This window comes from Mytilus californianus, unplaced genomic scaffold (assembly GCF_021869535.1).
Source record: "Mytilus californianus isolate M0D057914Y unplaced genomic scaffold, xbMytCali1.0.p SCAF_19, whole genome shotgun sequence".
Classification (NCBI taxonomy): Eukaryota; Metazoa; Mollusca; class Bivalvia; order Mytilida; family Mytilidae; genus Mytilus; species Mytilus californianus.
The window spans coordinates 6,149,000-6,163,921 of NW_026262667.1; the positions used below are offsets into that span (position 1 = coordinate 6,149,000).

At 32.5% G+C, this 14,922-nt stretch overlaps 1 protein-coding gene across 3 annotated transcripts in view; it reads left to right on the top strand.

Moving 5' to 3' along the window:
* The window catches only part of LOC127727156 (probable ATP-dependent RNA helicase DDX53), a 68,684-nt gene extending 59,630 nt beyond the window's left edge, over nt 1–9,054 (top strand). For all 3 annotated transcript variants that reach the window (XM_052234603.1, XM_052234605.1, XM_052234604.1), the window contains 7 exons: nt 475–534; nt 969–1,039; nt 1,706–1,771; nt 3,397–3,504; nt 3,894–3,968; nt 5,046–5,133; nt 7,347–9,054. In XM_052234603.1, the coding sequence (XP_052090563.1) occupies nt 475–534; nt 969–1,039; nt 1,706–1,771; nt 3,397–3,504; nt 3,894–3,968; nt 5,046–5,133; nt 7,347–7,535 (657 nt within the window). In that variant the 3' untranslated portion in view covers nt 7,536–9,054. The remainder of the gene's footprint in view (nt 1–474; nt 535–968; nt 1,040–1,705; nt 1,772–3,396; nt 3,505–3,893; nt 3,969–5,045; nt 5,134–7,346) is intronic.
* The last annotated feature ends 5,868 nt before the right edge of the window (nt 9,055–14,922 follow it).

The following is a 14,922-nucleotide window of genomic DNA, read 5'->3' on the forward strand; positions in this document are numbered from 1 at the left end:
TTAGAGTAAATACGTGGCAACTTAGAATTGCTTGTATTTATTGTCCAAACACAGTTACCAATAAATAATTGAATACAGGAGTACCGTCAAGTCTATCTATGATACTACTTTTAAGAAAATGTTATTTATTAGTCAAACAAACTTTAAATCTATTAAAAAAACAACATGGAATGGAAGCAAAGAAGGAAATTAATCAAATCCTTTATTCAAACAAATCGAGCAAAATTTATACACTGTAAATTCTAATTTCAGCAAATGACAATAATGCAATTTCTGTACAAGTTATAGTAGAATTTTATTAGCAAGAATTAAAGCATAAGTTTTTCCTGTTGTATTTTGCAATAAAAAAACAACATTGCATTAATTTCTGATTTAGCATTAGTTTGTCATTCGCTTGGTTAAGTTTTAATTTTTTACACTGTACTGATGTATATTTTGTAAATTTCTTGTTTAAAAGGTGATTTGTTTTTATAGGCTGTTCATTCTGTACATCAGAGAGTTGAATTGGTTGATGATGATGATAAGAAAGATAGGGTATGTATAAATACCATACATTCTCTTATTACCATTGTATGTGAATAATACGACTAGGTGAGAATCTCAATAATAAGAACTCACATTTTTGCCCTTTCTTCAAAAATCTTAATAATAAATGCAAGTAGTAATTTCTGAATATAGTATTTGATCAGAAACTGTGTGTTTTTTCCCATATACTGTTTCAATTTAGAGTTATTTTATTTTTGGAAATAGATGAAACAAGTGGCTTTCAAAATGACTGTGGACCGGGTTTCGATTACATTAATAAGAGTCATTGTTAAAGCAATGAAGGGCTATAGCTCTGAAACGACAAAAGTGACCTCAACTTTGTCACCAGTATTTCTGAATTTACAGTACTTAGAAATAAATGTAATTAAGCTATTTATTTTTTGAAAAGATTATTTTCAAACTTTCCACTCATTTGATTTTAGTTGTTACAGTTCATTGAAGAGGAATTCCTTCCTGAAGATAAAGTTATAGTGTTTGTTGGTAAGAAATTGATGTAAGTAATAACTACAAGTTTTAGGAAAACGTTTTAAGTAATCATTATGTGCATTTCCATAGAACATTGCTCATGGTGCCAAGATAGCAATCATCTGATAGAAACCCCCAATAAAATAAATTAGATTAGTGCCCAGAAACTTCAATTACATGTGTATATGGGAAATACAATGCCAACACCTGTAAGAATATGAATTTTTTAAAAGAACAATATATTAAGTTTCCATCAACCTTTTCCTTATCTTTAATGCTCTATGATCTTGATAAGTTCACAAATGCCTTGCTAGCATTTTCTGAGGTAGCCATCACATTTTTTCATTTCAAAAGAAGCATCATCTAGCAAATTATAATGGTAAACTGCATGGATGTATTTGCAGTTTATGTCATTGCAAATGTCTGTCTTTATACCTTTTGTTCATACAATGAACTGGCAAATTTTGATATCTATAATGGAATTTATTGCTTATTTTAAAAGATGTCCTGTTTTCACTTTTTTTTATTGTCCGTAAAAAAAATCAGTAAACCACCAACAAAAAATAAAGGTTTTAACAAGGAAAATTCTTTTGTAAGTTTTTAACCATATGCTCACTCCTTCAGTGAAGTTAATGTGGGGGTAATTGTTTTTATGAAATAACACCTGAATTACTTTATTATATTTATATTTTAGGTGTGATCATTTATCCAGTGATCTTAGTCTGTTAGGAGTAGACTGTCAATGTATCCATGGTGACAGGTAAGAGGAAAAAATATGTGGATTAAACTCATTAACATGAATAAAGTAAAATCAATAAAAATTGTTAAGAGGATAGTTTATAAAAACTTGCTTGATATATTAATAGACATTGTCGCTAATTTGGGAAGCTGTAACAAATGACAAGAGACTATGTGACACATAAACTATTGAAGTCATACAACTATCATTTTTGCATTGATGTCAGACTTTTTCTCTTATGACATCAACATTTTAGGGGTAAATTTCTGTGATGGCCAGTAATATCGATAAAGTGTAAAGTAATTGTTGTTTTAGACCTACGTCTGTTAATTTTTTATTTGTTTAGGCATTATGGCTACTTTCTTTAATTATGCTTTGATCTTTGGATGTGATAATTTTCCATCTCTAGATACTGAGAATGGTTTTAGTTGATTAGAGTGAGAACATGATGACGTCATAACCCGACATCACTGGCATTGCCTACGCAAATAGTGATAGATAGATTATCTATGGTCTTACATCTCAAAGAAGTTTCTCAGCTACATCCCATCTCAAAACCTGAGAAACCCAGTCCTGTATTCAGTACTGTAAATTCAGAAATAATTGTTATGAACATTTATTATGGCGATTTTTAAATAATGGACAAAAATGCGAGGTTAATTATTGCGATTTTGGGAAAAGCTGCATACAGATATATGTATCAGATATCAAATTGTGAGTTCTTATTATTGCAATACTCACCCAGGTGCATTATTGGTATAAATAAAAACCTCACAATAATTTCTGAATTTACAATACCATAGATTATATGTAAATATGTATATATAACAGTGACTACCTGGACTGTTGTAGCAAATAATCTTTCTTGAGATTCAGTGGAGAGAAAAAAATATGTCATAGATTTCTTATAGATATTAATAATATTAATGTTTTCCCCGCTATAAATATGCGAATAACTGTACTGTTGGAGAAATAAGGATTTTATTTTATAATGTCAGGGGTTGGAGGCGAGTCAATGTTCATGACAGGACTTACATCGTCATCAGTCAAACAAAATTTAAATTATCTAACGCTCAAAGTCAAATAGATATTTGTTAAAAATTCAAACTACATTTTGTGTTGGTTAAATAATGGGTCAAGCATGCAGGTACCATGCACAGAGTAGAAAATACTTATCCTTCCGGGGCACATGATTTCAACCCTAAAGTCTGTGTTCATTTTACAAACGGTTATGGATATGCTTCCTAGTAATAGTCATATTTTGTTTTTCTTTTACAATGTACTGGTTTTTACTTAAAAGCAGCTCTTTCGCTACCTTTGGACATTTCGACCTCGAAATCATTGATCATTGGTCAGATATATACTGACTGGTCCGACCTTTGCAGAAAATCTGTCATTGATTTGAAATCTAGAAATCCGCAATAGATTAGGATACTGAAAAAAAGTTGCCTTAGGTTAGGAAAATAATAAAACACTGCCATAGATTAGGGTTCTAAAAAATCAGCCATAGATTGGGAATGGCATGACGTCATATTTACCATAGATTAGGAATCTGCCATAGATCTGGAACCCACCATAGATTTGAGTCCTACATATATATAATCAAAATACAGTTCTTAATAAGATCTTATCAATGAATGTTTCAGGGAACAATGTGATAGAGAGGCTGCATTAGAAGACTTTAAAACAGGAGCTACTAGAATATTAATCGCCACTGATGTAGCTTCTCGTGGTTTAGATGTTAAAGATATAACGTGAGTAATTATAAGACCATTTTATGAGGACTTCCTTAGAAAAATATAGACACAATATCTTTACATGTTCCAGCTCAATTTATTGAATCTACAGGTAGCAAAAATAGATAATGATTTTGATAATTTGTTCAATTATTTTACATCTATATTGATCCTTAATTAAAAGGAAAAGTAGGAATGTGTCATAAGAAATCATTTTCAAGTTTATTTTTTCTCCAGGCATTATTAGTGAGATATGGACAACACATTATCCAGAGGCAGATCATGTAGACAAACTACTGTTAAAATAAGTTTACTTGTATATCGTATGAGAAGTATCTCACTTAAGACCAAACCTAGACTAAACCACAAATGATCCATATAACATACATTGTATATATTTTTTTCAGATATGTGTTCAATTTTGACTTCCCGAGACATATGGAGGAATATGTCCACAGAGTTGGCAGAACAGGAAGAGCGGGGTAAGGAACTTTATTAAACAAGAGTATGATACCCCAACTCAAGGAGTGGATGGTATACTGCAATAAAATTATCCATTTGTCTGTCCATTTTAGTTGTATAGAAGCATTGTAAGGTTAATATGTCTGTCTGGCAGGAATTATCGTGATAATAATTGACCTCATTTTCATGGATTATTGATAATGCAGTTTTTCTAATTCCTGTAGTATGAACTTGATCTAAGACTTTTTACATAAAGTTCAGTCATAAACAGTCAATATATTTCAGTGTGTGCCCTCTTTTGTTCCAGTTGACCTTTTGATAGAAATCATGCACTAATTAACATCAGACTGTGACATTGATAACGCTGAGTTAAAAACTTGGAAAGTCACCAGTTTAAAAGAAACAAAAGGCAAGACACAAACCAAACTGATGGTTTATAAAGTCCTCAAATATCATGGTATAGTTTTTGAATTTTTATGCCCTCGCTGCTAGGCAAAGGGGGCATTATGTGTTACCCTTGTTCGACTGTCCTTCTGTCCGTTTTTCCGTCCGTCTGTCCTTCTGTTTGTCCCATTGTCGTTTCCGCACTTAAGTTTACCTCATGCAAATTTTATAAAATTCGTACACAATGCTAAGACCCAAAAACTTGCAGTTTGAACTTGGGCAGTGATTCACTTACTGTTCTAAATAAGCCCCTTTATAACTTGGAAAATTGCAATTTATTTTTAGTTTCCGCACTCTACTTAAGTTTGGCCCATGCAAATTTTTAAGAAACACGTACACAATGGTAAGAACCTAAACATTCAAACAGAGTTCCAATTTGGGCACTGTGTCACTTACTGTTCTAGAGTTATGCAATATCAGAAAACTTATTACATAAGAAATAAAAACAAAACAGTGAAAATATGAAAATAACACACAGCACAAAAATACCCAAGACAAGAACAATAGAACTCTATAAATAACTAGCAGTGACATCAAATGCTCTCAAAAAGTATTTTCATGTATTATAAGAAACCTTGGGTGGGGGCATTTGTGTCCTCAGACACATTCTTCTTTTATTTTAATTGTCTTAAATACTTTATTTCTCTTTTTAGGAGAACAGGTACTTCCTTAACACTTATGACAAGGAATGATTGGAGAAATGCAGCACATTTGATAGAAATCTTAGTAGAGGCTATGCAGGTTAGCTAGCATATCAAACTATTTCTTTGGTTTTCTACAATTTTTTCCGTATATTTATCACAATGACGTAAGATTAAGGTCAGAGCAATAATTATCAAGGTGTCTGATTAAAATCACATTCTCATTTTTGTCGAGCCTGCGACTTTTGTCGCAGAAAGCTCGACATAGGGATAGTGATCCGGTGGCGACGGCAGCGGCGGCGTTAGCAAACTTCTTAAAAGCTTTATATTTTAGAAGGTGGAAGTCCTGGATGCTTCATACTTTGTATATGGATGCCTCATGTTACAAAGTTTCCGTCAGTCACATGTCCAATGTCCTTGACCTCATTTTCATGGTTCAGTGACTACTTGAAAAAAAAGTTAAGATTTTTTGTAATGTTAAATTCTCTCTTATTATAAGTAATAGGATAACTATATTTGGTATGTGCGTATCTTGCAAGGTCCTCATGCCCGTCAGACAGTTTTCACTTGACCTCGACCTCATTTCATGGATCAGTGAACAAGGTTAAGTTTTGGTGGTCAAGTCCATATCTCAGATACTATAAGCAATAGGTCTAGTATATTCGGTGTATGGAAGGACTGTAAGGTGTACATGTCCAACTGGCAGGTGTCATCTGACCTTGACCTCATTTTCATGGTTCAGTGGTTATAGTTAAGTTTTTGTGTTTTGGTCTGTTTTTCTTATACTGTATGCAATAGGTCTACTATATTTGGTGTATGGAATGATTGTAAGGTTTAAATGTCTAGCTGGCAGGTGTCATCTCACCTTGACCTCATTTTCATGGTTCAGTGGTCAAAGTTAAGTTTTTGAGTTTTGGTCTTTTTTTCTAATACTATATGCAATAGTTCAACTATATTTGGTGTATGGAAATATTTTATGATCTATATGTCAGTCACGCAGGTTTTATTTGACCTTGACCTCATTTTCAAGGTTCATTGCTCAGTGTTAAGTTTTTGTGTTTTGGTCTGTTTTTCTTAAACTATAAGCAATAGGGCAACTATATTTGTTGTATGGAAGAATTGTTAGCTGTACATGCCTGCATAGCATGGTTCATCTGACCTTGACCTCATTTTCATGGTTCATTGGTCAATGTTTAGTTTACTTGGTTAATGTTAAGTTTATGTGACAGTTGTAATAAAGCTTTATATTTAGGACTACATGTATCAACATAATATCAATGATTAGTAAAGAAGGCGAGACATTTCAGCGTGTGCACTCTTGTTACTTTTTTACTGCCTCATAAAGAGCTGGTGAAACCCTGTTGCATTCAGATAACATCTTTCTGTAGTTAATTACTCAAGTTACGTAACATATTTTTGTGATACGACTTAAAAAATCATGGATTGAAGCATCCCATTTTAATAGTTTCAAAATTATCAAATATTCCTTACTTTTGTGTTACACTCTTGATCAAAGATATTTTAAGTTATGTAACATCTTTATACATTAACAAAATATATTCTGTATTTAAGTATCACTTTTGGTTCATTTTATTTTGTCATCAAGGTCAGTTTTTTCAATCCCTGCTTACCTTTTGGTAAATAGAATGTCCTTTATTTATAGAAATTTACCCTTACCAATTTGGCAAAAAATATTAACTAATAGAAATATGAACAACATTACATTAAACAAGATAACTATATATGTATATAAAAATCAGGAGATGTGGTATGGTTGCCAATGAGACAACTGAAACCAAATGTAGATGATATAAGCATGGATGTTGTTTATAGACAAAGAGAACACTTATCACAGGTACATGTGTATTAAATTTTGTTGTTGTTGGTTTTCTGTCTTATTGATTTATTCCCCACATCTCCTGTCATTCATATGAATATTCGATTTTTATGCTCCACCTAGGGGCATTATGTTTTTCAGTCTGTGCGTCTGTTCGTCCGTCCGTCTGTCCCGCTTCAGGTTAAAGTTTTTGGTCAAGGTAGTTTTTGATGAAGTTGAAGTCCAATCAACTTGAAACTTAGTACCGGTACACATGTTCCCTTTGATATGATCTTTCTAATTTTAATTCCAAATTAAAGTTTTGACCCCAATTTCACAGTTCACTGAACATAGAAAATGATTAAGTGCGAGTGGGGCATCCGTGTACTATGGACACATTCTTGTTAAATATATAATGATGTTTTAAGACTTATGTTTTGCTATTATTATTACATATGAACTGAATCCATGTGTACATACTTGGTGTTTATTTACAGGAAGTGCCTGAGTTCTTAGAAGATATGGCACAACGTTGGGAGGCTAACCAGAGGAAAAGAGCAGAGGAGAGGGAAAGTCTAAGAGGGATGGGAGGTGGTAGGGGTGGGGGAGGAAGAGGAGGAAGAGGGGGCAGGGGAAGAAGAAGAGAAGACTTTGGTGTTTACACACCGACGTATGGAATAGCTTGATGTTGGAAAGAATAGATATAAGGCAAAATGTTCTAGTCAATGATGTTTTGTTGTGATTGTGTCAGTAGGAAATGTACTTCATAATCAAGTTGAGTGGATGGTTGTATGTGACTGTTGGCGGAGAGACAGACATTGTAGAAACGTTTGATATTTTTGTGTACATCTGTTGATATATTGAAAATGAAAATTATGAACAATTAAAGTGCAATTTTCATTGAACATGTGATTGATAAACAGTATTACATAAACTGTATTGTGTCTGACAGTGAATAGCTATAAAAATACACATGGATTATAAAAAATTTTAATTTTGAAGCAAGAAAGAAACAAATGTAATCCAAAAATGTTACTGTGAATTTAGTAGCTTTTATGAAGGTTGATATTGTGTAAAAGGAATATGCTTTTACTCAGTTTTGAGAATAATACTTTCATAGTTTGTTATAAATCAGTTAACATGATATTTATAGTTTTTTTTATGTACAGCAATCATGTTATCCTATTACATAGATTAAATCATTGATAATCATCCATTAGGTGTTTTCAAAAGAAACTTTCAATACATCTCATTCTACAAACGCTGCTTTTCATTGATAATTTATTCTTCACAAAACAAAACAACTATTATTTCTAGCAATATACCTGCAGGAAAAGAACTTTATTTTCATCCTTAAGTGTATTTCTGAAAAGTGTATTTTTTAGACAAGCTTAAGTTATCATGTTCATGTAATAGTAGTTTGATATTTGTTATTTTGTGAATTATATAACTAACTGACCTTATTGCTTGCCATTAAAAAAGTCTGGTATTTGTTTAAGGTGCGCCCAATTTTTAAAAATAATCTCTGAAAAGAGAAGATATTTTTTTTTACTTAAGGTTTGTTTCAGCAATTGACCTGAAGATGCTATCAGAATTTACATAACTCTCATTGTTTTTGAAAAAATTGGCCAAAGAGATAAACATCTTAAATTTTCACTTATATAAAGTCTTTTTAATTTTTGATGCAGTTTTTAAAAACAATTGTTGTGAAAATTTCATTATGATTTGATGTAGGTTTTATGTTTTCTGGATGGCTGAAAATCTTTATTTTAAGTTTAAAATCTTTATATTTTAAGTCAGGTTTTGATGAGTTATTTTTCTTTTGAATCCAAGTAGAAATAACTGCCTTCATTTGTTCCATCAGATTTGATGAAGTTTATATGATTATTGTTCTCTAAAGGACTAACTCCTTAAATTATGACATTTTTGTGTTTAATTCTCAATGAAAATCCTTGTATGCACTCGGAATTAAAACAGATTAGAGGAACCATCAACATGAACTCCAACTTTTTATGCCCCGCCGTAGTTGTTATATTGAAGAAACATATCAGGTACCACTTTGTTGTTATTCTAGAATCTCAAGCTTGAAAAATGCCCATAAGATTTGTATTGTTATAGTCTAACATTGTAATTTTATTTACCAAAATGTGATATTGTATTTATTTGAAAAATCTTAAGTAAAGAATAAAATGTATCACATAAAGATCAAGTTAGCATTTTGTTCCCATACAATTAATTGTTAACCGGTAGTGGACTCTGTACGTATTGCCATGCAATACTCTCAGAATGCTTGTTTTAAATGACTTTGTTTCTGTAAAAAGGAATGGTTCTATGGTTTGGCTTAAATGGGCATTAGCTGTCAAATTCATGTTCAACGATTTGACTCAAATTCTCATATTTGATTTATAACATACTAAAACGTATATTCAAATTATAAAAAGTCTAAAATTAACAATAAAGTATGCATGAACTTGATATTATAAATATGTATCAGCATTTCGTGTGTTTTTTAGTCTAGACGCCATCTAATTAACCATCAAGGTGACCTACGAAGACTGCTGACAGTCATATAACCCGATATAATCATAAATATAGTTATAAATAGATTGAGAACACATGCAATTGGATTGTTCTAGGTCTGTATGATTTTATATTATAGGTTAGAAAAATATGTTAATCATCATTGTTACCTGTATAAGAATGAGTTTTTGTGGATCAAATCGGTCAACCAAATGGTTTACCCTTGTTTCACTTTTAATGTTAACATTATTTTCCCTTTAATATCTGAACATGCCTTGTTTATGTGTAACCCATCTCTAGCTAATGGGTTCAATTGAAGGTTACATGAATATGGACTCAATGAGGTCGAATTATTCACTTGCAAGTGAATAATTCATCAGCGATGTTTCTTATTTTGACAAAATTGAACCAAACTGGCTGCTAAAAGCGAATTATTACTTCACTATTTCACTTTCATTAATGATTGAACAAAAAAAATTATTTTAATTTTTTTTATATCTCGTAGCTAATGCCCCTTTAAGAAAATGCCTGTACCAAGTCAGGAATATGACAGTTGTTATCCATTCATTTGATATGTTTGAGCTTTTGATTTTGCCATTTGATTAGAGACTTTCCATTTTGAATTTTCCTCAGAGTTCGGTACTTTTGTTATTTTACTTTTTTTTAAAGCATATTAATTTTAGTTGTATATAAGGAAATTTTAGAAATCTCATGCTACCACTTCTTTTCCAGGTGCACTATTATTATTTGTGGGTTACTATTTATCTGGATCTTGTGATTAAAAGTGAACCAAGGATTTTAGACAAAATTCCTTTCGGCTTATTTGAAGAAATTGTCACAACCATGACAAATAAATGAATCCACGAAACATGACTATACCCACTGAACATACAGTTATTGTACAAAGTATCAAACATTACTATACCCACTGAACATACAGTTATTGTACAAAGTATCAAACATTACTATACCCACTGAAAAATACAGTTTTTATACAAAGACTGATTTTATGCTTGGAAAATAGTGGCATTAGCATGAAAATATTAAGTTACTGTTTAAAACATTTTCAGATTTTCCTGCCACTTCCTTCTTTTTGTCCCTGGACGCAATTTGCAGAGGGGGCATAGATTTACCAGGCATCTGTTCGTCCTGTTGTTTAAGCACTCACACCTACAGTTATGTCATATTTTTATATAAATTCATATTAAAGGTTAATAATAGCATGGTCTTGGACAAAAATCAGTCCCCATAAACCTTTTTACTTGAGTTATGCCCTTTTCAAATATAAAATATAGGGGAAGTTTTATTGTAAGTAATCTTGCTCCTACATTTCTTGACAGAGTTTTTTAAAATTTAGATCAATGTCTTGAAAACCTGTAGCTTCCTCCACCAATAATAAACAGCTGCGCAATGAGTGCATGATACGCCCGTCGTCTTGTGTGTGAATTTTTATGCAATAATCATAAATAGTTTCTGACATACAGTGCGACATGCAAAAACCCCCTTTTTAGCTCACCGGGGCCCAAAGGGCCACATGTGAGCTTATGCCATCACTTGGCGTCTGTCGTCGTCCGTGGTAAACTATTTCAAAAATCTTCTCCTCTGAAACTACTGGGCCAAATACCTTCAAACTTTAACTAAATGTTCCTTAGGGTATCTAGTTTATAAATTTTATCCGAAGTTTTGATCCATCGACAAACATGGCCACCATGGCTAAAAATAGAACATAGGGGTCAAATGCAGTTTTTGGCTTATATCTTAAAAACTAAAGCTTTTAGAGCAAATCTGACATGGGGTAAAACTGTTCAATTCGTCAAGATCTATCAGCCCTGAAATTTTCAGATGAATCGAACAACCCATTGTTGGGTTGCTGCCACTAAATTGGTAGTTTTAAGGAAATTTTGCAGTTTTTTGTATCTTGAATATTATTATAGATAGATATAAACTGTAAACAGCAATAATGTTCAGCAAAGTAAGATGTTAATAAGACCATAATTGTCAATAGACCCCTTAAGGAGTTATTGCCCTTTAAAGACAATTTTACACAATTTGTTCATCAAGTTTGCTAACATTTAAAAATCTTCTCCTCTGAAACTACTGGGCCAATTACCTTCAAACTTTAACTAAATGTGCCTCAGGGTATCTTTTTTATAATATGTATCCGAAGTTTTGATCCATTGACAAACATGGCTGCCATGGCTAAAAATAGAACATAAGGGTCAAATGCAGTTTTTGGCTTATATCTCAAAAACTAAAGCTTTTAGAGCAAATCTGACATGGGGTAAAATTGTTCAATTGGCCAAGATCTATCGGCCCTGAAATTATCAGACGAATCGAACAACCCATTGTTGGGTTTCTGCCACCAAATTGGTAGTTTTAACAAAATTTTGCAGTTTTTTGTTATTATCTTGAATATTATTATAGATAGATATAAACTGTAAGCTGCAATAATGTTCAGCAAAGTAAGATCTACAAAAATGTTAATATGACCAAAATTGTCAATTGACCCCTTAAGGAGTTATTGCCCTTTAAAAACAATTTTACACAATTTGTTCATCAAGTTTGCTAACATTTAAAAATCTTCTCCTCTGAAATACAGGTGAGCCATTCAGGCTCTTGAGAGCCTCTTGTTTATTACAAAAAACTCAATATCTCTAAAATAAAATTTTGAATCAAAACCAAAAAGTATACAGATCTTTAGATTAATATAACTAAGAAGTGTGTAAAATTTTAAGCAATAATCATAAATCAGTTTTAAGATACGGTGCGACATGTGAAAACCCCCCATAAAAAAAATTAAAAAAATCAATATCTAAAGATTAATATAACTAAGAAGTGTGTAAAATTTTAAGCAATAATCATAAATCGTTTTTGAGTTACGGCGAGACATGTGAAAAACCCCTCCCCCTTTTTTACAAAATACTCAATAACTCAAAAATGAAATTTTGAATCATCACCAAAAAGTATACAGATCTTAAGATTAATATAACTAAGAAGTGTGTAAAGTTTTAAGCAATAATCATAAATTGTTTTTGAGATACGGCTCGACATGTGAAAAAAAACACACACCTGTTTTAGTTACTAAGTCCTGTAACTCAAAAAGTTTTAATCTTATTTTCACCAAAAAGTATACAGATCGTTTGACCATCATAAGAAACAACAATGTAAAGTTTCATGAAATTTGGATAAGTCGTTCTCAAGTTACGGTGTGACATGTTTATGCCGGACAGACAGATGGACAGATGGACAGACGGACAGAAGGACAGACGACATTTGTATACCATAATACGTCCCATCAAAATTTTGACGAGCGTATAAAAACGGACCATCACATAATAGCACAATAGTGCTGAAAGTAGCATAAAACACCAATCGTTCATTCAATAAATCTTGGAAACCTGAATGATTTCTGCTATCATATTTTAAAATTGTTGGAGCTCCTACCCTTTGACAGCTAAAATATGTTGGGGCCGGCAATGTTGGAAAACTGTTCTTTTATTGGATGATTAAAACATGTAAGGGTACACTTAGCACTACAAAGCAAGCAAATTCTTTTACCTTACCAAGCAAGATCTGAAGTGAAAAATGTTGGAAAATAACCTTTAAACAGTAATCAATGAGAGATGTTTCAGCATATATTGACCTTTATGCATCCAGTTACTGCAATCATTCTTTGATACAGTATTCTAAGGAAATCTTTAAGTAACAACTTTTTATACCCCCGGTCTAATGGAGAGGGTTGACCGTTTTACCTCTGTCTGTCCATTTATCCATTAGCCTCATGAAATTCTGTCGTACTTTTCTAAGGAACTTCAAAATGAGAGCTTCCTGAAATTTGTTACCAATCTTCATGTGAGCATGATATAAATTTAATTCAGTACCAGATCAATCTATCCTCAAATTCCTATTTAAGGTCACAGGAACTCTGCCAGACTAACATGTACATCTTACAATCTTGTCATATACCAAATAATGATGATGATGGATGGCTGCTTAATGTCCAGTGGCAAATTAATATGCATATTCAGGACGAAAACACGTTAATGTATTATGAATATTAACCTTGCTTTGTACTAGACCAACAGGTTGAGCCGGAATTTTAACGTGCTAGTTCACAAGGTAACAGTCTGCAGGAACACATTTCACTTTACACGGACACATTCTGACTCAGAGCCGACCAGTCTTTGCTCTTACACATTAATGCAGCATGATTAGCGGAGAAGCAGCAAAATACCAATTTAAAGTCTGGTTGGACTTTGCCGGGGTTTGAACCCACAACATCCCGCACTTGAGGTGAACACACTACCACGAGACCACTGAGGAGGTCCTATATATATACCAAATATAGTTATAACCTACTGGTAATAGTATCTGAGAAATAGACCTGACAACAAAAACTAAATGTGAACAATGAACCATGAAAATGAGGTCAAGGTAAGATGGACCCTGTCAAATGAACATATACACCTTACAATAATTCAATAAACTGTTGACACTGAGATATGTCCAGCATTTTGTTATTTTGATAGTAAAATACAAATGTTGAAATCAAAATGGCAATATTTAGACTGCAAATAATTCCAAGTCAATGAACCATGACTGAAGGTGATGTGCAAAACCTCCATGGAAATAAGAAATGGCAATGCTTATAAAACTGCATACTAAATACCGGTAGTTTACATGTAGGGGTAACAGTACCCTTTAAACAAATCTAAACACAAACTTTAACATTTAAACTAAGTAAATGTTTCAAAGTAAATGAACCATGATGAGGGCAGGGAGGGGGGTTTTATAATCTCAATGGAAATGAGATATGCCAATGCTTATAAAACTGCATACTAAATACCAATGACTTCACTTAAGTCGTTCCCCTAAAACTGACCTAATCACAAACTAATACGGTAAGCAAAAGTTCAGTCAATAGAACATGACTGTGTGGGCTGGACCAAATAATCTCCATGGAAATGTGATGCGCAAATGCTTATACAACTGCATACCAAATATGATTGACCTACCACTAGGGCTTTCCCATAAGCTGAACTAATCACAAACTAATACATTGTTGACGCCGGAAGCAGCACACCTAAGTCTTGCTTTTTTCGACTTCTTTGACCCAAGAATAAAAGGTTAACCTTTTGCATATATAATCTGAGAAACGGGCAACCATAAAAACTTAACCTTGATCACTGATCCATGAAAGGAGGTCGACTTCAGGTAAATGAAGACTGACAGACATGTTTACCTTGCAATGATTCTATAAACCAAATATAGCAGTCTTTCATTTTACTCATAGAAACTGAGAAATGTGATAAAAAAAAATTTTTTAGCAGTTGCTGAACCATGAAATTGAGGGCAAGGAAATGAATATATGCCAGATAGAAACTTTTGTAATATTGGGTATCTGTATAAAAGATATGAAATAACTAGGTCTTCTACTTACTACGATAAGCAGCTTCATACAAATAGATTATGCAGACAACACTGGAGCCCGTTTAGCATTCCTATGTCTCACATTTTGTTACTAACTATACCTTATTAGCTATAAAAAATAAG